The following is a 25,443-nucleotide window of genomic DNA, read 5'->3' as shown; positions in this document are numbered from 1 at the left end:
CTTGAAAACAGTATAAAAAATTCTGTCGCTAACACCGTAAGTAATCCACACAATAATTCCACAAGCATTTATTAAACGTCTACTGTGTGCTCAGCACCATAGTAAACTCTAGGGGTGCAGAGGTGCAAAAGTAAAATTATTATTCCTGCCCTCAAGGAGCTTACAATTTAGTTTTCTAAATAAATACAAATGTGAAACTACAATCGAGTACTAGAAAATAATTACAAAGCTACATAATAGTAAGCGCAGGGACAACAGCACAAACGCTAAGGATCACTAAGGCAGTACAGAATAAGGGAGGTCTCTGTGGGCCAAGTCAGTCAGGGAGGGCTCACTCAGAAGACAAAGGAAACCCGACTTTCATGGGGGTGAAGACATGAGCTGGGGCCAAAGGTAATTCTAAGCAAAAGGAACAGCATAAGAAAGGCACAGAGGCAAGGTCAAGGGCTTGTAAGCCAACAGTGAAGGCCAAGAAGTGTGACTCTGAGGGTCAGTGTGCAGAGAATGAAGCTGTGGCAAATTGAACATGGGGTGCAGGTAATGGAGAACTTGGAACATCATTGCTTTGACAGGAATTATGTGCTGGGTGTTCTTGAGTGAAAATGAAACATCATGAAAATGGAGTTTGAGGAAGATCATCTTGAATAACTGCAAGATGGGGATCTTGAGAACAAGGACACTGGAAAGAACTACAATAACTTGGGCCCTAGATAGTAAGGGTCTGAACAGAGCACTACAAGGGGATGGCAGAAATGTAAACTCCCAGCCTGACCAGGCAGTGGCACAGTGGGTAGAGCATCGGACTCGGACGCAGAGGACCCAGGTTCAAAACCCTGAGGTCGCCAGTTTGAGCACGGGCTCACCAGCTTGAGCCCAAGGTTGCTGGCTTGAGCAAGGGGTCACTCGGTCTGTTGTAGTCCCCCAGTCAAGGCATGTATGAGAAAGCAATCAATGAACAACTAAGGTGCCGCAACAAAGAATTGATGCTTCTCATCTCTTTCCCTTTCTGTCTGTCACTATCTGTCCCTCTGTTTCTGTCTCTGTCACAAAAAAGAAAGAAAGAAAGAAAGAAAGAAAGAAATGTAAATGCCCAGCCTCCAGGAGAAAATTAAAAATTGGAAGACCTTACCATGATTTTGGATGTGTAGAGTGGAGACCAGAACGAGACAATTCCAAGACTGGGATAAGAAACATAAAGGGTAATAAGTCTGTTCAGGGTAAAGAAAATAAGCAATGATGTCTACTTAAAAGAAAAATGGTGTTTGGAGGATGAGAGTGATGAGTTCTGTTTTCAAATTCCACCTTGTGTAGGGAAATGGTGGGAAATATTAAGTTACTGACAGTCAAAATGGATAAACAAGAGTAAGGAGAGAAAAACTGGTGAATATGTTCAGTGGCAAGCAGAAGAAAAAAGACTGAGACTTTTTTAAGAAAAGCTAGAAACTGAAGAAAAATGACTGAAAAGGGCCCCCACAAGCCAAAGATTTCCTGAGATAGTAGGGTAAATTCAACCATATGAAATACAGATCAAGGACAAGAAGAAAAGGCATAATATTTATACACTGGTAATTTCAGTGGAATCTTGAATATAAAAGCCAGTTAAGGAAAAGTTTTAAGAATAGGCTGAGGATATGGCTTGGTTGGAGCAAGTTGGCCCCAGGCACTGAGGGTGGCTCCATGGCCTGCCTCAGGCTCTAAAATAGTTTGGTTGCCAAGCAACATCCCTAGATGGGCAGAACATCACCCCAAAGGGGGCCTGCCAGACAGATCCCAGTTGGGGCACATGCGGGAGTCTGTCTCTGCCTCTCCGCCTCTCACTTAAAAAAAAAAAAAAAAAAGCATAGGCTGAGGAAATGGATTGAACAAATGACGTTTGAAAAAACACAAATGCATTCAGAAAAATAGACTAATCATTGGAAATGTGAGTAAATGAATGGCTTTCTACATTTTTATGCTGTAGATGAACTTATTGTGACCCTAACTGTCTACCTGTCTGGCCTACAACATGGTATTTTATTTCCCTCCAGACTTCTACTTTGGGGAAGTTGAGAGAGAAATGTATTTGAATCTGTAAGTTACTGGTTTACCCTCCCAGCTACTTTCTTTTTACTTTATTTATTCATTTTTTTTTTGGGGGGGGGAGAGAGAGAGAGAGAGAGAGAGAGAGAAGGGAAGAGCAGGAAGCATCAACTCCCATATGTGCCTTGACCAGGCAAGCCCAGGGTTTTGAACTGGTGACCTCAGCGTTCCAGGTCAATGCTTTACCCACTGCGCCACCACAGGTCAGGCTATCCTCCCAGTTAGTCTTAAACATTTTAGTTTTCTAGTACTAAAAAGCATAAAAAAGTCAACATTTTAAGATAATATTTAAGTATAAAGCAAAATGGTATTTTCAAACGATCTTCTAGGACTTGGACTGGATTTGCACTATCCTGCACATTTCCGTCCCCGGTACAACCTGTACTGGGGCACATGATTTTCAAACAGCTGGCCAGGGTTAAAGTGCTCATTAGAGAGACAGCAGCACAGAGGTCAGGAGCACCGGCTCAAGAACCAGATTGTGTAGGTAAGAATCTCTGCTGTTATCACTTAACAGCTCTATGATCCTGGTCAACCCATCTCACCCTCTGAGCCTGTTTTCTCATCTATGAAATGGGAGATATAATATCTATCACAGCATAAGAAGTGCTCAACATAGGGTCTGGCACAGAGTAAGTGCTCAATAAAAGTCATTATTATCTACAGCCTCAGAACCAAGAGTCAAGCTCATGGCTCCACAGGGGAGTAACTACCACATTCCACAGCACTGCCATCTTGCTCAAGGGAGGAAATCTCCTAAGACTATGTTAAATGTCAGCAGTTCTGGAAGGACCACTTTGTCAATCCAGGTCCATTTAAAATGAGTATCTGAGGAGGCAAAGAAGTACTGGTGAGCAGTGCACTTCAGATTAGGAGTGTAAGAACAGCATCTGCAGGACAAAGGAACTTTGCACATCACCATCTTTTACTATTTGCTCATTTCTGTAGGTGCTGAATCAGCCTTGATAATTCTTCCAAGTCACTCTTTTCTCACATTCACCCAGTATAACAGTGATCTTTCTGGTCATATTTTCTTTTCTCTGAATTTCTGCCAGATGCTTAGTACTATTCTCAGACTGAAGAAACCTGGCTATGTACTGGGAGCAAAGAGATGCTCGCTGTACATTTGCAGTTGCTCTGCTCCGCTGCCCTGCTGGGAGCTTTCACTGGAATGGAAGACAAGTGTCTCTCTAAGTTATATGGGGTGTGTGTGTGCCCACGCACGTGCACACAGCTCTTCTCCTTAGCCATTCTATGTAATATCTGCACACAGGCAGCACTGGCCTCGGGCAGAATTAATATCTTACAGAGTGTAAGGCACAACTGAAGCAGAGAGTAAAAATCTAGAGACAACCAGATTTATGTTTCTGGTTTCCTGAAATTTCAAGTACAAGGGAATCAATTAAGAATGGTAATCCATAGGCCAGAGAGGAAGAATAAGGAAATAAAAGACAAGTGAAAGCACTGTCTTGAAAAGTTCACCAAGAAAGTCGGGATAACAAATCATGGTGGGTAGCAATAACAATGAAATAGGTAAAGGTAACCTTGATGTTTGTGGTGAAGGTGGGTCGAAGTGCAGCAGAGAGAGGATATTACAGGGAAGGAATGTATGGTCCCAAAAGTGGGTCTCTACAATGTAAGATTTTATGACTGACTTTTAAAAACATCAATTGTAAAGTAACTAGTAAGTGTTGTCCCTGTTCAGAACAGTCGGAGTGCAAAGTAACATAACTTCTCTTGGAGTTTTCAGCAAAACTTATATCCTATTCTTCTTGAGTAGGTTTAATAGAATCAATTCCCATTATGAAAGATGACTTTGAAAAAGCCAAATGTTACCAGATTCCAAATCTGGTAAATAAATGGGTAATAAACAGTGAAAAACAAGATGTGGTTCAAGAGTAATACAGAATTTTCTTGTGTGGTTTATCAAATGGAAATCGCCAGAGGACTGCTTATTGCAATGACAGAACTCCCGGAATCATCACAACCACCCAATTGAAAGAACCACCCCGTGTGGATGCGGCAAGATGCTACTTTAAACCAGACTCCAAGATGAACTGTGGTCCTGGTGACAAGTTTAAGGCTGTCTCTGATGGTTTACAGAGGGAGTGTGCACCTGAATTGAGAAGAACGGGCAACTGTCAGGTGAGGTACTTGAGAAATCACCACTGTGACATGCGAGCTGATGGCCAGAAACAGATGGAGAACAGTGACTGAGGTGCTCGCCTGAGGAGGGGTGCAGGGTGATGGCAAGTGACTGCCAGCCTCTGGTGAGGAACCTGCGAGAGCGATACTGGGACCCACTGGAGGGCTGAGTGCACATTCTGTATAAGACGTCTTCCTCAAGCCTGTCTCCTTCCCTGTGACACCACAACCAGGAAGGTGTAACACACCTATCTGTACCAGTGCGGAGGCGGAAGGGGACCTGATGTCCCCACAAGGGACAACCATCCAAGCTTAAGAGCAGTCAGGCTGTCTGAACTCACCTTTCTCTGCAGTCCCACAACCATCACTAATGTGTCACTCCCTTGGCTGACCCGGGGGATGGGGGTAGAGGACACGTGTGGTATGCAGTGACGCAGTGGAGTCAGCAAAGGTGACACCTGAAGAAAAATGCTGGAGTGCTGTTAAAAATATAAAATTCCAAGTCTGCATGGGAAAATGATTTCCACTGACTACCAAGAACATTAGAATAAAATAAAATGTACACTTAAGCATAAAGACATTGTGTCTGTAAAAATTTCCTTAGAACTAGGATCTTAGAAAGCTAAATACAAATCTAAGTCTCACATAGAGGCTGCTTCGAATTCCAAAGCAGCTTTCTAGGTAGACGAGGAGCACATGTACCCCTCTTGGGGAAGATTAGGGAGGGGGCACGGGGGTGGGAGGAAGCAGAGGAGCCACGAGCAGGCTCGCTCAAATCTATAGCTACTCACCCAGAAGACAAAGTTGGGTGTCTTGAGTCACCAGCAACTTGCTCTGATGCTCTTTAAGCTTCTAAAGGTCACACCGGGGCATCAGATAATTCCCAGGACAGTTAAGCTAATCAATCTGCACCAAGGCACTGGGCCTGAACTACCAAAGAGCTACTCTACCTGCCACCACACAACCTCAGGTTACAACGGTGAGAACCTTTCTGCCCTCTTACTGCACTGAAAGGCTTCTCATCAGCTTGTGGTTCCTTTCATGTTGAACGATGCCAAAACTATGACTCAAGTTTTCCCCTAAACTCCTACAGATTCAGATTTTTCTCCACTGTGGATTCTCTGATGTCGAATGAGACTTGATCTCTGAATAAAGGCTTTCCCACACTCACTACATTGATAGGGTTTCTCCCCTGTGTGAATTCTCAGATGCTGAATGAGGCCAGTGTTCCCATTGAAAGCTTTCCCACATTCTTTGCATTTATAGGGTCGTTCTCCAGTGTGGATTCTCTGATGCTCAATAAGGCCTGACTTCTGACTGAAGGCCCTCCCACACTCATTGCACTTGTAGGGTTTCTCCCCAGTGTGGCTTCTCTGATGGCCAATAAGATGTGAGCTCCGCCTGAAGGTTTTCCCACACTCATCACACTCATAGGGCTTCTCCCCCGTGTGGATTCTCTGGTGTCCAATGAGGTGTGAGCTATGGCTGAAGGCTTTCCCACACTCGTTACACTCATAGGGTCTCTCCCCACTGTGGATTCTCTGGTGCAGAATCAGGCCCGCACTCTGGCTGAAGGCCTTCCCACACTGATTGCACTGGTACGGCTTCTCCCCAGTGTGGATTCTCTGGTGCAGGATCAGGCCTGTGTTCTGACTGAAGGCTTTGCCACACTCCTTACAGTGATAGCGTTTTACTTGGTTGTGGATATCCTGATGGGAAAGCAGGGCTGACCTGTAACTGAAGGCCTTCCCACACACATTACACTGATACGGCTTCTCCCCAGTGTGGATTCTCCAGTGGCGAACAAGGCCTGAGCTCTGAGCAAAGCTCTTCCCACATTCATCACATTTATGTCGTCTCTCCTGGGTGGGGTTTCCCCGCTGCCTCTCTACTCTGCCCAGAGGGTCTCGGGCTTCTCCATGCTCAGGACCACCGAGAGCATCCCCGTTGTACTTGGCAGCTGTCTCTCCATGCAGTTGGACTCCAGTAGATATTACCTGTTTTGAAGATAATTCCCTGTTCTCGTTCCTGGTCTCACCACCTGAAAAAAAAAATGTAATAAATACACATCAACCCAATGTCACTTCCTATTCTCTCTGTGAGGAGAAAGGAATCAAGTGTGGAGAAAAAGGAAAATACACCTTAACAGCGACAAGAAATGCAAGTATTCTGTCTGTCTCTAAAATGACTTCACAGCATGGGGAGATGGGAGCAGGTCAAGCCTAAGTACTGCTGGCTAACTAGGGAAGAAGTGCCATGAAAAAGAGGTTATGGGAAGGGACCAGCTGAGAAGAAGTGGAAGTCCGGGAGTGGGAAGGAACATGGAACGCCAGAAGATCTAATGAGACAAATATGGAAAAAAAACACGAACAGCCATCAGAAGGGAAGAGCAAGACTGGCCTAAGTGAGCAAAGTCTATGTAAACATCTATGGGAATGGGGACAGAAGAAACGTATGAACTCAGAGAGCACTAACAGAGCAAGGTGCTATATTTCCCCATGTATAAGACACTCCTGTGTATAAAATGCACCTTACTTTTGGGGCCCAAATTTTGAAAACAAATGTATTACATAAAGTTATTGAACTCAAGTTTTATTTATTTATTTATTTTTTAATTTTTCTTTTATTAATTTTTTAGAGAGGAGAGAGAGTGAGAGAGAGAGAGAGAGAGGGGGAGGGAGGACCAGGAAGCATCAACTCCCATATGTGCCTTGACCAGGCAAGTCCTGGGTTTTGAACCGGCGACCTCAGCATTCCAGGTCAACACTTTATCCACTGTGCCACCACAGGACAGGCTGAACTCAAGTTTTATTCATCATAAAATTCATACAATTCATCATTGTCAAAACTCCCGTCCATTAGCTTGCCCTCATCTGTGTCTGATGACGAATCACTGTCTTCAGGTATTGACTTGTCCTCAGTTCCATCTACGGCATTTGAAATGCCACAACCACTGTATAAGACTCACCCAGTGTTTAGACCCCCACATTTTTCGAAAAAAGGTGTGTCTCATACATGGGGAAACACGGAAGTCAGTCTTGTACTAGACTAGAGAATGAAAGTCTCATTTCAGTCCTCAAGAAGTCTCAACATTGTATTTCTCTGTTGTATTCTGAGTTTAAACTCAACTACTTCTTTCAGAAAGCTCACTTATTAAGTACACATAAAAAACAAACAAACAAATGGACAAACAAAAAACCTTCACTGATAATAATAACCAGAGCTCTCCTTACCCAGGGAGAACACGTTTCTGTAATTCTCTGGCCTCTCATCTCTACTCAGATCCTTTTGTGACGGATCAAGAAGCCACTCCTCTCGAATCAGGGACACAGCCATGTCTTCTATCTTCTCCAAAGTCTGAAACAAAACAAGCGACCATTTGAGGACTGGGATTGTTCCACGGTTCAAACCAGAATGTCAGGTTCTACCAGGACTGGACAGGGTCAAGAGCTGGAGATGCACTGTGCAAAGGGATCTGAACAGCTGGGAGCAGGAAAGTGCGCTAAGTTGAGGATCAAGCCGTATCTACTCAGCAGAATCTGTGCAGGTTCTGTGAGTGGGGGAGTACTACTACAGGCAGTCTAGACACAGCACAGATGCCACAAACATGACCAAGGACAGCTAGGGGGCTTCAGTGAAAAGGAGCAGGACTCACCTGGAACCCTGCTGTTAGAAGTGAGGCTGTCATCTGGTCTGCAGGACTTCCCTCCTGGGAAGGGGTGGGACTCTGAGAACTAGATAGGGCTGAGGAGGAGAAAGGAGCTATGAATGAGGCCAGCCTTCTGTGCTTGTGGGAACCAGCAGTAACCCACTCTGAAGTTATCTGCATTTCAGCAGGAATGCATGCCAGAAGTTTTACATATGAAATGTTGGTAGCTTGGGCTCTGGGTCCACACCTGTGGTTGCCCACAAAACATCTGCACTTTGATGTCCCACTTAGCCTCCTTACACACCAAACATACAAAGTTGGTTTCCTAATAGAAAATGCTTTACAAATTTTCCTCTGACCAAAGCTACATTCTTTTTTCCTATTTTAAAGGGGGGGGGGGGGGGTCAGACAGGGATAGACAGACAAGAAGGGAGATGAGAATTCTTTGTTACCTCACCTTAGCTGTTCAATGATTGCCTTCTCATATGTGCCTTGACAGGGTCTCCAGCTGAGCCAGCGACCTTGGGCTTCAAACCTACAACTTTTGGGCTCAAGCAAGTGATCACGGAGTTGTGTCTATGACCCCACACTCAAGCTGGTGAACCCATGCTAAAGCTGAATGAGCCTGCATTCACAAGCCAGTGACCTTAGGGTTTCGAACCTGGGTACTCAGCATCCCAGGTCAACGCTTTATCCACTATGCCATGGCCTGGTCAAACCAAAGCTACATTCTATTCTTGTGCTTGTCACATGATCCCTTTAGGTCCTGGTCTCATAGCAATCTCTATTTACTCTGTTACCTTCTGAAATGTCTACCGCAACTGCCAGCATCTGCTTCCTGCAGACACCAGACAGCACAAAACCAAAGCTGGCAACAGGCCTGAGAACTTCAGATAAGAATTAGGTTAATAATTGAAAACGTTTCTTCTCCAGAAATGTTAAAAACCCATTTATATAGAAGAAACTACTATAAACCACATAAGTAGAAATGTAGGAAATGCAGAGGAAGCACGAGATGAGACTAGACTCTCTTGTTCTGTAAGGAAGTAAGCTCCTAAAAAATGATGGGAAAATGTCAAGAGGACACAGGAGCCAGACTGAAGGGCCTCCTCTGGCAAAGGTGAGACGTTTCAGCATCAAAATAAAAATAGTAACAATATTTATGGAACAAAATAAGACTTTTTAAGTCCATACTAATAAATCAAAAATAAAACGGGAAGAAAGGAACACTCTCCATTACAATAAAAGAAAACATAGAAGGAATAAGAGTTAGAAAATTATCATTTTGTAAGTGTCTTTCTTAGTAACACTGATGTAGTCAAAAAGCAGCAACACTAAGACTAGTTTTAGCAACAATAGTGTGATGAGGACCAGACTATCAATATTTACATAGACTCAACAGTATCTCCCCACAAATTACTTATTAGAAAGAAAAAAATTAGTAACTTTACCGCCAACTAACCCAGCAAGAATAAACTTAACCAAGTCATTGAGGTTACCATCAGCAATCACAGGACAAATTCCTGCTGAACCCCTGAGAAGGACAGAACCTCACTTCTGGGGTGTTTCCTGACAAACAGATGCAACTTGAATCTAAATATGAGGAAACATCACACAAACCCAAGTTGCAGCCACTTTACAAAATAACTGACCTGTACTCTTTTAAAAATGTTAAGATCATGAAAAGCAAAAAAAAGCTAACTGAAGTGCTTGCCTTGGACTGGAATCTGGAAGAACACTATTGGAACCACTGGCAAAACATAACACGAACATGAGCTGTGGATGAGATGAGGACTGTATCAATGATCCATTTGACTGTTTGAAGAAATATGTACTGAAATATTTACAAATAAAGTGGCATGATGATACCGGCAAAATCTCAAAAATGCCTATTGTGGGAAATGTTTGGGTAACAGATATGTATGAATCAATAAAAATCCTCAAATTCTTTAATTCACTCATACGGTTAGCCTTGGGACCGACAGTCTGTATATGAAGCCTGGACGAACATTTATACTGGACCTATGAGTGGTCTGTAGAGTGATTCCCCAGGGGAGACAGGGTTCCTTCCTGTGCCCTCCTCCTCAGCGAGCCGCTCTCACCTCTCTCGTGGGGCCCGTGGAGAGCAGGGGACGTGTGCTGGGTCGACGCAGGCTGAAGCTGAGCATCTGGAGGCTCTGGCGCAGGTGCTGAGCGCTCCGCCTCCTCCCAGAGGGCCCTGTGTCCATGTGCATGCGCGGGGACCTGGACACAATGGGCAGGTGCATCACAAGAAATCCTTTTGAGAAATGAGGTGAAGGGTATTGGGCCCAAGAGCACATTTACGGCGCATGAGCTGGGAAAGGAAGCAGCCAAGCTCACTGACTTCCTCCAGCAGCAAGGAGCGCAGACAGGTCAGTTACCACAGAAACCCAAGGAGAAGACCTGCCACCCCACCCCCAGCCCCGTCCTAATGCTCTGCACTTTCAAGGCCAGGGAAGAACAACAAAAAACAGGAAGAAAGCAGGGCTATTCAATAGGAAAAAAAACCTTTTTGAGACCACTGAGTTACCTTTAATGTTTAGGTGCTCCCAAAATTTATTTAAGCTCTCTATGAACCTGGCAAATTGGAGCAGTTACAGGATAGGGGTACGAATAACAGGTGGATTTATAACCTTGGGAGGAAGAACTCTGTAAATATATTTATACAAGCGACACAACATGGACTGTCTCACCGTCCCCCCTCCCCAGGCAGAAACGCATGCCCAGAACTTATGCGCCTGCTACGGTGCCATCGTCTCTCCACCCGGCCCCCAGGATGCCCAGTCACTGCACACACACCTCCTGCTACTTACTGGCCGTCCTAGGATATCAATCTGCCTCTCCAGATCCTCCAAGAGGGTCACCACTTCCTCCCCACTCTCTAGCTGATGCTCCTTCACCAGGGCCTGCAGCTCGGCGGGCAGGATGCTCAGGAACTGCTCCAGCACCAGCAGCTCCATCATCTGCTCCTTGCTGTTCAAATCCGGCCTCAGCCACTGGTGGCAAAGTGCCCGGAGCTGGACCAGAGCTTCTCGGGGTCCACGTGTCTCTCGGTAGCACACCTTCCTGAACCGCAGGCGGAACAGCTCCTGGCCAGGTAGGCCATGTTCGTGCAGACTGGATTCCTGGTCCCAACCATGATCTTCCTCAACCTTGACAATGACAAGGTCCTCTTCAGGAGCCTGGCTGGGTGGGGATGGGGCTGGAGACTTTCCCGCTTCTGCAGCCATGGAGGGCCAGAAAAACTCAGTAGTCTCGTTTCTACTACCTTCTTTATCTTCTTAAGAGAACCTTCTGAGGGCCTCTTCCTTAAGGAAATTTCTTTAGGAAGAGAAAATGACAGCATTAAGGGAAGTCAAAGGTCATAGTGGTTTATTAAGACACCTTAACAAGCTCCTTACCATGACAGGGACCTCACGCTCAGTCATTTAAATGGTCCTCTCCACTCTCCCAGAAGTAACTCCTTACCTCTGTAGGCTTTTACCACACCAGCCCATCTGGGGAATAACCCCTTCTTTCTGTTTTCTCTTCTTGGAATGTAGAATATGGGTAAATAAAGTCAGGAAACCAGACACACTGCATCTAATTGAAGTTTTGGCCCTCAGAGTTGACAACTTATTTTCTTTCAGTGTTTGCTACCCTCACTGTACTTTTTCTACACACAAAAGCTTTCAACCTGTCCCACACTCTTTAACAGATGAGACTAACTTCCAAATCATTTAGCTCAAGATACTGTCAAGGACTGGCCTCCTCCTACATTCATCATCCTGCCTGGGCTCCCATCTTTCCCCCGACTGCAAGGCTAACTTCCACTGTGGACCATATCTCAACCTTTTTCTCCCTGGAGCATTGGTCCTGCATCTTCAAGGAACCTGGACGCCCTATCACTACCTGCAAATCCAAAGTCTGGTCCCCCAGAATAGTGACCTTTCAGAATGTTTTATAAATAAAATTGTACAGTATGAAGCTTTCGGAGTCTGGTATCTTTCATTCAGCATAATACAAAAGATGATCAATGTTGTTGCATGTCATCAGTTTATTCCCACAGATGTATGTTTGTTTATCCATGCCCCAGTTAAAATATCTGTCGATTCTAGTTTTTCATAATTACAAGTAAAGCCACTATAAACACCTGCATGAGCTTTTGTGTGAACACAGTCACTACATGAGTATACATTCGTAAGTAAAAGTGCTAAGACATATGGTAGTTTATGTATAACTTGATAAGAAACCACCAAACCATTTTCCAAAGTGGCTGCAACACTTCACATTCCTCTAATAGAATGTGAGAACTGCAGCTGCTCCGTATTTTGACCAGCATTTGACACTGGCTTTTAAAAAAAATTAGATGTTCTAATAGGAATGAAATGGTCTCACTATGGTTTTAATTTGCCTTTTCCTACTGACTAATAGTGCTGAGCATCTATGATGTCTTTATTTGCCACCCATATATACTCCTAGGTGAAATACCTGTTCAAAACTTTTGCCTGTTTTTAAAATTAGATTTAAAAAAAATTTCTGCTGCACAGTTCTTTATCTAGCCCAGTGGTTCTCAACTGGGTGAAGCTCTGCTCCCTCACCAAGGAACACTTGGCGATGTCTGGAAACACTTTTGGTTGTCACACTGAGGGGATGGGGTGCGACTGACATCTGGTTGGGAGAGGCCAGGGATGCTACTCAGCATCCTACAGTGCAGTGTCATTGCCAATGGGGATAAATCCTGGTCCTGCTGAAACCATCCACCTCTTCCCTGAAACTCTCAGCTTAATTATCGCTCTTCACAAGGCCTCTGTTGTCCCCACCCTATCCCTTTTCCCCACCAAATAGATTAAGGTGCTCTTCCCTTTTTTTTTTTTTTAAGAGTTTATTTATTCATTTTTGAGAGGAAAGAAAGAGAGAGAGAAAGGAGGAGCAGGAAGCATCAACTCCTATAAGTGCTTTGACCAGGCAAGCCCAGGGTTTCGAATCAGCACAGCATTCCTGGTCCATGCTTTCTCCACTGTGCCACCACAGGTCAGGCCAGGATGCTTATTCTTTCCCAGAAATTTCTGATGTGGTCCGAATACAGGATTTATCACGTTGTCTAGAGTACTGGAAATGTCTGCCCATGGCTATGGTTTGCTTGCAAATGCTCGTTTGTGGCAGCAAGCTTTTTCTTTTGTTAAGCACGTGTTTGCTTGCCAGAAAGATCATAAAGCACAGTAGACAATGGGCTGGAGAACATAACTGCAGGCAGAGTATCCAAAAGCAGTTGGCAAGAGATGCCAACATCAACAAGAAAACACAGACCTGTAGTCCACAAGGGAGACAAGAAACAGGCACCCAGAAGGAAAACCAGACTTCATGTAGTTCCTGACACGAGTCTTCAGAGCAGTGTCTCTATTTTTTAGGGGTGTGTGTGTGTGGGGGGAGGGTTGGGTCAGTCTCTAGTGTCTACAATCTAATAAAAACACAGAACTATTCCCAAGAAATAAACCAAAAGAGTAAAAGTTTACATTCAATTTCAGCAGCATTCACAGACCTGACACCCACCAAGAACTCCAGGAAGGTTAGGAAGCCCTTATTTAGAAAAGAAAGAGAGTTTGAAAATTATCTTTCAAATGAGACAAGTTTGGGAACAATAGTTTGGGGAGTAAACTACAGATAGAAAGAACCAAGGAGCAAGAGATAAAGTTAAATCTGGTGATTAACATCAGACAGTTTAATTCATGAACGATGACTTTATAGAGAAGAGGAGGGATTTCCTAGAATAGTGGGATTTGAGGGAAGAGTGAATTTTGGAAAAAAGTTGAGATATTTTGGAGGGTTTGAGACAAGGGGCAAGCAATTTTGTTTTGAACAGACAGGGTGAATACCCATGGTTCTTTGTTTTCAAAAGATCAATTAAAATTTAATAAATTCTGCCTGAGCCTGACCAGGCAGTGGCTCAGTGGATAGAGCGTTGGACTGGGATGCAGAGGACCCGGATTTGAGACCCCAAGATTGCCAGATTGAGCGCGGGCTCATCCGGTTTGAGCAAAAAGCCCACCAGCTTGAACCCAAGCTTGCTGGCTCCAGCAAGGGGTTACTCGGTCTGCTGAAGCCCGTGGTCAAGGCACATATGAGAAAGCAATCAATGAACAACTAAGGTGTTGCAACGCACAATGAAAAACTAATGATTGATGCTTCTCATCTCTCTCCGTTTCTGTCTATCTGTCCCTGTCTATCCCTCTCTCTCTCTGAAAAAAAAAAAAAAAAAATTCTGCCCGACCAGGCGGTGGTGCAGTGGATAGAGCATCACACTGGGACACCGAGGACTCAAGTCTGAAACTCTGAGGTCACTAACTTGAGCACAGGCTCATCTGGCATGAGCATAGGGTCACTGGCTTGAGTATGGGATTACAGACACGGCCTCTTGGTCGCTGGCTGGAGCCCAAAGGTCGCTGGCCTGAAGCCCAAGGTTGCTGGCTAAAGCAAGGGGTCACTCGCTCTACTGTGGCCACCTACCCCGCGCCTCCCCTCAAAGGCACATATGAGAAGGCAATTAATAAACAACTAAGGTGCTGCAAGGAATAATTGATGCTTCTCATCTCTCTCCTTTCCTGTCTGTCTGCCCCTATCTGTCCCTCTCTCCGTCTCTCTGTCTCTGTCACTCACTCACACACACACAAAATCAATAAATAAAAATCTTTAAAAAATTTAGTAAATTCTTAAGTTTTATTTTTTCTTTATTTTCTTTTTTTTTGAAGAGGGGAGATAGAGACTCCCACATGTGCCCTGACAGGGATTCATGCAGCAACCCTTATCTAAGGCAGATGCTTGAATCAACCAAGCTATTTTTAGTGCCTGAGGTTGACATGCTGAGACCAAACTAGCCACTGGCTGTGGGAGGGAAAGAGGGAAAGAAGGGGAAGAGGGAGAAAAGGGGGATGGGGAGAGAAGCAGATGGTCGTTTCTCTTGCATGCTGACTCACAATTGAACCCAGGACATCCATGAGCCAGGCCAACGCTCTGTGCACTGAGCCAAATGCCCAAAGCTAAAGTCTTAAATTTTGTTAAAACAGCCAATTATAGTTCCGTGGGACATGCATTCTAAGCTCTAATTGTTTAGAAGGTTTAGTCATAACATGTTTGACCATGTTTACTTTTGAATTTTCTTAAAGCCAAGGCTCATCTTTACTGAATAACCAGGCATCTTCTACCAAAATTAATCCTCATCAACACCAGCTATAAACTATTTCCAAGTTAAGTGTACATCATTCTTTATATTGTTGGTATGTTAAGACATTAATTATTATTACTATTTTTTGCAAGGAAGACAGAGAGACAGGGACAGACAGACAGGAAGGGAAAGAAATGAGAAGCATCAACTCATTTTTTAGTCTCTTCCCTCCCCAATGTTTTTCACAATTACAACCTATAACTCAGCAAGTACAAAAATATGCACTACAAAAACCAATCCACTGTGAATCTTCCTTTCAAACAGTTTTGTGTATACACACTTTAATTAACTAAGTTGTTAAGCACCTGTGGATAAAGGCTGCTTCTTACATCTTTTAAGAATACATGATCATGCCTGACCTGTGGTGGCGCAGTGGATAAAGCGTCGACCTGGAAATGCTGAGGTTGCTGGTTCGAAACCCTGGGCTTGCCTGGTCAAGGCACATATGGGAGTTGATGCTTCCTGCTCCTCCCCCTTCTGTCTCTCTGTCTCCTCTCTCTCTCTCTCCTTTCTAAAATGAATAAATAAAATAAAAATTAAAAAAAAAAAAGAATACGTGATCAATGTATTGACTTAGGAAGTTAGAACAGTCGGTATTCGAGGCTTCTTCTGACTTCAAACTCTATAATCCTGAAAACTACTGAAGGCACAAGCCAGCTTTTAACAGCATTATTTTTCCAACAGGTGAAGAAGAAATGTTTTCTTCTTTCAGAGTAATTATGTCTAATTTGGGATGTTTGGGAACTGAAAACAAAACAAGAAAGATATCTTCCAGGCTTATGCGAGCGAGAAAAGGAGGGTAAGGCAGACGCTGTGCTTTGTGGTATCTCAGGCTGCACCAGCTGAGCTCTTTGGCATCCACCACATTAGACACTTAAACCAGAACGGAAACTCAGTGTCTGCACTTGCTCAAGTAGCGATTTCTGCAGATATGCCTAACAAAACGACAGCGATCTGGCTGGTACTTAGAGGCGGCGGCGGCAGTCGCTGCTGCAGGGCATTATTCACGAGTGACCCGAATTGTGGAAACGGGGTCCCTGCTTCAGCGAGTTCTAACGGAGGGCGTCTGAATAACCCCGAAGGTGTAAAAAGTGTTTCTTCTTGAACAATCATCCAGCCAATGCCATTACTTTCTGAATACACTACAAAAAGCATCAAAATTAGGTTTTCATGGATGGTTGGGCGTCACAAACCAAAATATTTCTTTTTAAAGAATGAAAATTTTATTGTGACGGAAATGCAAAAATTGCCGCGTTAAAGCAATTCACTTCGTGGAAAACAGCTGTAAAAACAACGTGGGGACCATTTCCTATTTTAGGACAAATAAGCTCGAATGCAAATAACACCACAAATCCACGAGAGATGAAAACGAGCCGTCCTAAGAGGTGAGCTCGCAGGAGGTTTGACGACACGGACGCGGCAGGTGACGGTCCCCACAGCCCGGGCGCCACCTCAGTCCGGCCCCGCGGGCCCGTCCCCAGCGACGGCCGGTCTGGACACAACGCGCCCCTCCGGTCCGAACACTCACCGCGGGTCCCAGGCGCGGCCAGGGGTAGGGGAGGGAGGCTGCGGCCGGCGGCCGGACCGGGACGGGGCTGGAGAGCCCGGAGAGAAGGGAACGAGAGCTTCAACCCAACCAGGCCCCTCCGGCCCCCAGCTTCTACACCAGCGAGGGGACAACACCGGCCAATGCGCATCTTGCCCAGACACTTCCGGCAGCTCTCTAGGAAACCTGGAGGTCTGACAGCTCTATGGTTGGCGGCCAGGGCTCCTTCTGCCCCTGCGCATCGCCACAGCCACGGGGTCCGCGTTGCGCTTCGAGAGTCATCCGGACGCTGCTTCGCTTTGGGCAGGTTAGGTGCCCCTGTAGTGTCCTCTTCAAATACATGTCCAGTCCTTGAGGGATTCCTGTTAATCATCGTTCAATTTTAAAAATTCCAATGGCACCTAGTAATAGTAAACTTTATACTATTAATCTTCAAAAACAATTGCCATTGAATAGAAACTTTTCTGAATTTTTACGTATATTCCACCCCTTCCTGGTTCAATGAACTGCACTGTTAACAAAACCTGCGTTTGTAGCATCACCTTTTTAACCCTAGCTTCAGTAGATCTGTTTTAATACCAGAGTTCAGGAAACAAATCTCATTTTTTATATACCCATTGTATTAAAGCAGTGGTTCTCAAACTTTTTGAAGTTGGCGCGCATTTAAAATCCTACAAATAATTGTAGGCGCACTATATACAAATTTCTGAGAAATGTCAAATATTAAAGAAAAAAAATAAAGTCCAAGCGTGCTTTATGGTAATTAAACAAAATAAATGACAAAATTAAATTTATTCTGACATTAAAAAACATTTTTGTTTTTATGCTTTTTAGAATTCATAAAAAAGGGGTTAAAAAAATTAAAAAATGACAAGTTACCCCCCCCTATATATATATAAACATTCTTAGTAAGATGTAGTGAATTCGGCAGGTCCCGACGTGAATGTGTTAAGTTTTTTCATTCTTGTGTTTATGAGAAACATGAGCCTGATGTGTCCTAGCGATTTCTTCAATGTTTGGGCATATATTTAAAAGGCAAACTCTCATTTCCTTGTCAATACATTGAAGAATTTCTCTTTTTACTCTTGTGTTGAGTAGAAAATCCTAATTCACATAAATAAGATGTTGAAAATTGTAGTAAAATGTTCAAAGCTTTTTTAGATATTGCCACATATTCTTTTATAGGAATCCAAAAGGCTTCAAGAGACAACTCCTTATGTTTAATCATCAATCCAAAACCATACATATCGTCTTAACTTGACACCAAACAAAGGATAGAAGAAACTTGCCTCCAGTCTTTCTGGGGAATAAGGGGGGGGGGGGGGTTAGTGTACACGATCCAGCACCAGAGCTTAACAGCCTTTTGCAACCTAATCAGGCAAGTGAGGTGAGGGGTTCCCCACACCAATTCCCCACACCTCTGTCCCCCCAAAATCTAAACTCTAAAAATCCTGTTGGTTTTTTGGTCCCCAACAAACATATATTTCTCTGGAATACTATAGAGCACACCAGTGTGCCCTGGCGCACACTTTGAGAACCACTGTATTAAAGTCTTAATTCTTTAAGACTGTACTTTCGGGGATCATTTCTATAGTATGTTACTAGAGAGGGTTCCCTGATCATGTAGAGTACCCGAAACCACGAGGAGTTGGCAGTGTTCTCTCCTGAGCATGAAGCCGGCTCTTGGTGTTGTTTCTGCAACCGCCTTTTGCCACTGATGATCGTTCTTCTCTTTCTTTGGGAGAGTAAGAGGGAGAGAGCGCAGTCTGAGTGGTAAAAAAAAAAAAAAAAGTCTTAATTCTTCAGACTACACAGGATCTTGGGGGTGGCAGTTGTGGAAAATGTCTTTTACTTTTGTTGTTCTGCTCCCACATTTTTACTCCTTCGGCACCTTTCTGAACCACCCATTTATTCTCAGTCCTCAGGTGCCCCTCCAATCTTCACCTCCATTTCCTCTGTGTTCCTGCTAATGGCTAACACCAAGGTTAATATTACAGTAATATAATGTTATAGCAATTAAATATATAGAAGTGTAGAAAAATATAGGAAATACATAGAAATAAGTTAAGATATAATATAGAATAATAAGGCAAGTGAATAAGGCTACACCCTCTAGGTAAAAGCTAATCTAGTGTGTAGACAAGTGATAAGCAAGGTCATGCCATCTGTGCAGGGCCCAGTTAGTGTGTGTGTGTGAAATTATATATAGATAAAAAGAGCTCTTTGTTAGGAATTCTCCAAAGGTGGCTTGTTGTGATAATCCTGCAGATAAAACATGTTAGAAGGCGTATGTCCTTAAGCTGAGGGGACCCCAGCTGCAGTCATCTAGACTTCAACTTTGAACGTGGACTGTCTACACGTTGCTCTGACCAAGGACAGCCGAGAGGAGCATGCCGATGGGGCCCCATTAAGCTGTACCCAGGCATGCTATAGGCTCTGTGAGTAATAAACTGCCTGTGTGATTTTTGCAACTAACTTGTATGGGTCGGTTGTCTTTCTTCCGGTGGCAGCTGGTCTTGGTACCAGTAAATACAATCCTCATAGGTGCCTCAAGAGTAGTCTCAAAGAGGCCGCCAGCCCTGACGTGAGGCAGGAGTGTCCCACTGTGCGGGTACGTCACATCAGCGACACCTGATTGACATAAAGCTCAGGCTCTACTGGGACAGTTTCCATCTAGTCCCCAATCCTAACCCTGAAATATCTGTCCAAATATTAGTCGTTTCGATTTGTTTTTAGGGTTCTGTCATCTAATTTTAACAAAACAAGTGATATAGCGAAGTTTCAGTGCTTCTAGAGACTTTCAAAACACTCACCTCTGCTATTTTGTAACTCTTAACTCCCAGCTGGGATGGTGTAAGGCTAGTAGTCACGGCCATGCAGGTTCACATTGGATTCAGGCAGATAGTAAAGGAACTGTGGAGCCAGAGGATGGTGGGCCATTCCGTTTATTAAAGTCTTGCAACGGTGGATGAGCAAGCAGGCAAAGAAAACTCCCCCCCCCCAGGAATCCCCAGCAAAATAGGCTGGGGGGGAAAAAACCCTTCTCCAGCAAAGAGCAAACCATTGCCCCTCCCAAGCAGGCAGGCAATCCGCAATTTCCTATTCGCTGCCCTCAGGGCAAGCACCCACAGCCTTACACAGACTATACACATGTGGTGCTGCCCAGGGCTCAGGCAACAATTAGGCAAAGTGCAAATGAGCAAACCTAACGCACTTGTAACACACTGGTTTGCCCAACAGATGATAACTGGAAGTGGCAACAGACTAGAATTCTACTTTCAGTTTTTGTTTTTATATTAAAACATTTTTTAATATAAAGTTGTAGTTCAGAAGTAGCATCATGAACACCACAAAGATTTCTCAAAAGGCACTAACAATAACATAAAATTGCTAATTTTTTTTAACAGAGACAGAATGTCAGAGGAGGGATAGACAGGAACAGAGAGATGAGAAGCATCAATCATTAGTTTTTCATTGCACATTGTGACACCTTAGTTGTTCATTGATTGCTTTCTCATATGTGCCTTGACCGTGGGCCTTCAGCAGACCGTGTAACCCCTTGCTTGAGCCAGAGACCTTAGGTCCAAGCTGGTGAGCTTTTTCTCAAATCAGATGAGCCTGCGCTCAAGCTGGCGACCTCAGGGTCTTGAACCTGGGTCCTTGGCATACCTGTCCAAAGCTCTATCCCCTGTGCCACTGTCTGGTCAGGCAAAAATTGATAAATTTGACTTTATCAAAATTTAAATCTTTTGCTTAACAAAAAAATGCCATTAAGAAAGTGTGCCCTGCCCTGGCCAGTTAGCTCACTGGTAGAGCATTGGCCTGGTGTGTGGATGTCCTGGGTTTGATTGCTGGTCAGGGCACACAGGAGAAGTGCCCATCTGCTTCTCCACCCCTCCTCCTTTCACTTTTCTTCTCTTCCCCTCCTACAGCCATGGTTCGACTGGAGCTAACTGGACCAGGGTGCTGAGGATGGCTCCATGGCCTTTGCCTCAGGCACTAAGAAGAGCTGGGTTGCTGAGAAACAGAGCAACACTCCAGATGGGCAGAGCATCGCCCTTTGGTGGGCTTGCTGGGTGGATCCTGGTGGGGGCACATGCAGGAGTCTGTCTGGCTCCCCCTCCTCTCACTGAATTTAAAAAAAAAAGAGAAAGAAAGGCGAGAGAGAGAGAGAGAGAGAGAGAGAGAGAAAGAAAGAAAGAGAAAGCAAACAAGCAAGTGGCCCTGGCTGGATAACTTGTCCAGTTAGAGCAGAGGTCCCCAAACTACGGCTGGCCGCATGCGGCCCCCTGAGGCCATTTAGCCAGCCCCCACCGCACTTCCGGAAGGGGCACCTCTTTCATTGGTGGTCAGTGAGAGGAGCATAGTTCCTATTGAAATACTGGTCAGTTTGTTGATTTAAATTTACTTGTTCTTTATTTTAAATATTGTATTTGTTCCCGTTTTGTTTTTTTACTTTAAAATAAGATATGTGCAGTGTGCATAGGGATTTGTTCATAGTTTTTTTTATAGTCTGGCCCTCCAACGGTCTGAGGAACAGTGAATTGGCCCCCTGTGTAAAAAGTTTGGGGACCCCTAGGTTAGAGCATCATCCTGAAGTGCAGAGGTTGCTGATTCAATCCCAACCAGGTCAGGGCACATATAGGAACAGATTGATGTTCCTGTCTCTTTCTCTTTCTCCCTCTCTCACTAAAATCAATCAATAAAATTAAAGAAAAAAATAGTATAAAGATGCTACAGAATGGAAAATGCTTGTAATACACATTTCTGATGACTGGTATTCAGAGTATATATATAAAGAACCCTTACAACTCAGCCATCATGGCCCTGGCTGGATGGCTCCGTGGACAGAGCATCAGCCTGGTGTTCAGATGTCCTGGATTTGATCCCTGGTCAGGGCACACATGAGAAGCGACCATCTGCTTTTCTTCCCCTCTCTCCCCCTTTTCTCTCTCTTCCCCTCTCACAGCCAGCGGCTCGACTGGCTCAGGCACTGAGCTCGGCTGATTCAAGCATCAGCTCCAGACAGGGATTGCCAGGTAGAGCCTGGTCCATAGTGAGTCTATCTCACTATGTTCCCTCCTCTCACTTAGGAAAAAAAAAAAATGTCATAAGACAAGCCAACATTAACAAACAAAGATTTTGTTACACACTTTACTAAAGAATATATATGAGCCCTGGCCAGAAAGCCCAGTTGGTTAGAGCATCATCCCAATAAGCAAAGGTTGTGTGTTTGATCCTGGGTCAAGGGGCATTCAGGATCAAATCGGTATCCCCTTCCCCCTCTATCTAAAATCAGTAATTAAACTGAAAAGAATATATATGAATGGCCAATAAGTACATGAAAAAGCATTCAACATCAATATTCACTAGGGAAATATTTACATAAAATTAAGACCACAGTAAATAGAATGGCTAATATTAAAAAAGACAATATCAAGTGCTGATGAGGATATGGAACAACTTGAACCATACTCTGTTAGCAGGAAGATAGAATGGTATGCGTAGTTCGGGGGAAAAAGGCATTTTTAATGTAGTTAGATAGCATATTCTGACCCAGCAATCACACTCTTTGGGATTTACCTAAGAGATTCGGAAACCTAAGTCCACAGCAGCATTATTCACGATAGGACCAAACTGACAAACACAGTCATCAACAGGAGGACAGTGTTATGTCCAGACAATGGAATACCACCTAGGAACACAAAGGAGCTCTGACAGATGCACAATGTTCACAGATCTCAAAACTACTATGTAGTTCTATATTAACATATTCAAAAACAAGCAAAAACAGAAGACAAGTGTTTATCTTTGATGGGGACTGTGGTTACACAGTTGTAAACATATGTAAAACTTCAATGAGCAGCACACCTGATTAGTACATTTTACTAATAAAAATGTTTTAAAAGTAAATACAATTAAATAGTACTCTCAGGCCCGACAGGTGGTGGCACAGTGGACGGAGAGTCAACCTGGGATGCTGAGGTCCCAGGTTTGAAATCCCAAGGTCGCTGCATTGAGCACGTGATCAAGGCAGGTATGAGAAGTAGTCAATATAAGTTGATGCTTCTCATCTTTCTCCCTTCCTGTCTGCTCCCCCTCTCAAAAAATGAACAAATAAAAACAAAAAGGATGTCTCAGAAATAGGAAAACTATATCAGAAAATTTAATTAACTTACTTTATTTTGTTATTTTTTCGGCTTCAGAATTTTTTTTGAAAGATTGTATAAGGTCTTGGCCAATTGCTCAGTGGACAGAGTGTCAGGCCAGCGTGCAGACACCAAGGGTTTGATCCCTAGTCAGGGCACACACGAAAAGCGACCATCTGCTTCTCTTCCCCTCCCTCTCCCTTCTTTCTTTCTTACCCTCCAGCAGTCAGTGGCTTGGTTGATTCCAACATAGGGCTGGGCACTGAAGATAGCTCTGTCGATGTGAGCATCGGCCACAGACAGGGGTTGCCCGGTGGATCCTGGTCGGGGCACATGTGGGAAGGAGTCTGTCTATCTCCTCTCCTTTCACTTAAAAAAAAAAATTGTATAGGACCAGATTCGGAGCCTGCTGCAAACCTGTAAAATCTATCAGATGCAAACAGCTTTAAAGAAAATGTCTCTTTCACATTTTAAAGAAAAACTAGTTCCTTTGACTGACTAACTTAATCTGTAGGGCCTGGAGTTAATAAAGTCTAGTTCCCTAGTTATGGGGAAGAATTTCAAAAAGCCCACAAAAATTATAGAATTTAAATTCCTTTCCTGCCTGACCAGGCAGTGGCGCAGTGGATAGAGCGTCGGACTGGGATGCGGAGGACCCAGGTTCGAGACCCTGAGGTCACCAGCTTGAGCACGGGCTCATCTGGTTTGAGCAAAGCTCACCAGCTTGGACCCAAGGTCGCTGGCTTGAGCAAGGGGTTACTCGGTCTGCTGAAGGCCCACGGTCAAGGCACTTATGAGAAAGCAATCAATGAACAACTAAGGTGTCGCAACAAAAAACTAATGATTGATGCTTCTCATCTCTCTCCGTCCCTGTCTATTCCTCTCTCTGACTCTCTCTGTCTCTGTAAAAATAAAATAAAATAAAAAGTAATAATAAAAAAATTCCTTTCCTATTGCCTTCTTTTAGCAAAATAAAGTTTGAAGTCACCGCTTTTGAAGTAACCACGCAGGAGGTTTTCAGAAGTGATGACCAGTATTTCACTTTGCTGGACTGGACCGCGGTCACAGGAACTGAAAAAAACATGGTTTATTCAAGTAACCGTACCCCTCAGTGGTGCTCAGAATCGAGGTCATCACAATCACATTTCTAGGAGCAGAATAACAGATGGCCCACACCCAGTTTCTATAGGGCTGCACTGAAGCAAACAAGTTTGTACTGTTTGTCCTAAAAATAACTATCCTGACTTCAGAAACCATGTGTAGATTGTACATACCACACCCACAGCTTAAATTACCAAGTTTTACATCTGCCCAAGGACTCAGGGCTCTGAATTCCTATCTCTACCTTTACTTCCCTGTAGAATAAAATCCAAACTCATTTGTTGAATTTATAAGCCTCATGATTCACTGATTCACTGGATTCTGGACCCAGCTGCACATCAGAATCAACTGGAAAATTTAAAAAAAGGAAAGGATCATGCCAAGGCCCCAGTCCAACTAGAGCCCAATTTCTGAAGTGGGGCTCAGACATAGACTTAGTTCTAAATCCATCCAGATGTCCAACGAGGGCTGAACACACTGAAGGGAGAATGTCCCTGCTTCCCTTTCCAGTTTCCTTCGCCCTGATGTCCACCTTCCTCACATTTTATCTCCTTCAGTTTTAAGGAGTCAAGAACACAGGCGTGGCCCTGGCCGGTTGGCTCAGTGGTAGAGCGTCAGCCTGGCGTGCGAAGTCCCAGGTTCGATTCCCAGCCAGGGCACACAGGAGAGGCGCCCATCTGCTTCTCCACCCTTCCCCCTCTCCTTCCTCTCTGTCTCTCTCTTCCCCTCCCGCAGCTGAGGCTCCACTGGAGCAAAGTTGGCCCGGGCGCTGGGGATGGCTCTGTGGCCTCTGCCTCAGGCACTAGAATGGCTCTGGTCGCAACAGAGCAACACCCCAGATGGGCAGAGCATCGCCCCCTGGTGGACGTGCCAGGTGGATCCCGGTCGGGCGCATGTGGGAGTCTGTTTGCCTCTCCACTTCCAACTTCAGAAAAATAAAAAATAAAAAAAACCCCAAAACAACAACCCCACAGGCTTGGAGTCAGATTACTCAAGTCCACGTCTGCCCTTCACTGGTGACATTTAAGGACACAAGCCAACAGCCCCTCTTGCACAGAGCTGCAGGGACAGCAGTGATCTGTGGGCCATCTGTGCTCAGCATGGTGCTGCTGTTGGGCTCTGAGACCCACTGATTTCTTTCCTACTTGTTTCTGCACATGCTGCTAATTCCTGCTCCACTTCTAGGGTTCAGCTCCCACGTTACTTTCCTAAAAGACGTTCTCTGACTGCCCTCACCCCATATACGACCTGTCATGCGTTTTTGTGAATTCAACTTATCTAACGTCTCTGTCACCAGACGATTGCAAGTTCCACAAAAGCAAAGGTCACATGTGCTTTGTTCACTACAGCTAGTGCCTGAAGCGTAATAAGTACTCAACATGTATCTGCTGAATGACCACTGACTAAGTGACAAAGGTCTCCAGGGGACCACATGACCCAAGTCAGTACTAATCACAGTCCTGCTGGTGCTCAGGTACCAAGACTCACCCTAAAGCTGGCTCTCCACGGGCTGAGGTTAGAGACATGCTGCTTCCTCAACTGGATTCAATGG

General features: G+C 44.4%; 1 protein-coding gene and 1 non-coding gene across 4 annotated transcripts; one reads left to right on the top strand and one right to left on the bottom strand.

The window, feature by feature from the left end:
- Positions 1 to 180: 180 nt before the first annotated feature.
- On the bottom strand, positions 181 to 25,443 carry ZKSCAN8 (zinc finger with KRAB and SCAN domains 8). 3 transcript variants are annotated; one of them, XM_066247053.1, is made up of 7 exons: positions 25,380 to 25,443; positions 23,007 to 23,861; positions 10,708 to 11,215; positions 9,976 to 10,117; positions 7,880 to 7,968; positions 7,458 to 7,581; positions 181 to 6,265 (listed from the first exon to the last, which is right to left on the bottom strand). In XM_066247053.1, exons 3-7 carry the CDS (start codon positions 11,122 to 11,124, stop codon positions 5,304 to 5,306), a joined length of 1,734 nt encoding a protein of 577 aa, XP_066103150.1. In that variant the 5' UTR covers positions 11,125 to 11,215; positions 23,007 to 23,861; positions 25,380 to 25,443; the 3' UTR covers positions 181 to 5,303. The 3 variants fall into 3 exon arrangements, with proteins under 3 accessions (XP_066103150.1, XP_066103149.1, XP_066103151.1); XM_066247052.1 differs by lacking the exons at positions 23,007 to 23,861; positions 25,380 to 25,443 and adding an exon at positions 16,624 to 16,759; XM_066247054.1 differs by lacking the exons at positions 23,007 to 23,861; positions 25,380 to 25,443 and adding an exon at positions 15,455 to 16,050.
- LOC136315764 (small nucleolar RNA U3) lies at positions 18,205 to 18,416 on the top strand. Its single transcript, XR_010727564.1, has one exon. It is a non-coding gene; the product is annotated as a small nucleolar RNA U3 (small nucleolar RNA).

Source organism: Saccopteryx bilineata, chromosome 11, assembly GCF_036850765.1.
Source record: "Saccopteryx bilineata isolate mSacBil1 chromosome 11, mSacBil1_pri_phased_curated, whole genome shotgun sequence".
Lineage (NCBI taxonomy): Eukaryota > Metazoa > Chordata > Mammalia > Chiroptera > Emballonuridae > Saccopteryx > Saccopteryx bilineata.
This window is presented reverse-complemented; position numbering and strand designations above follow the sequence as displayed.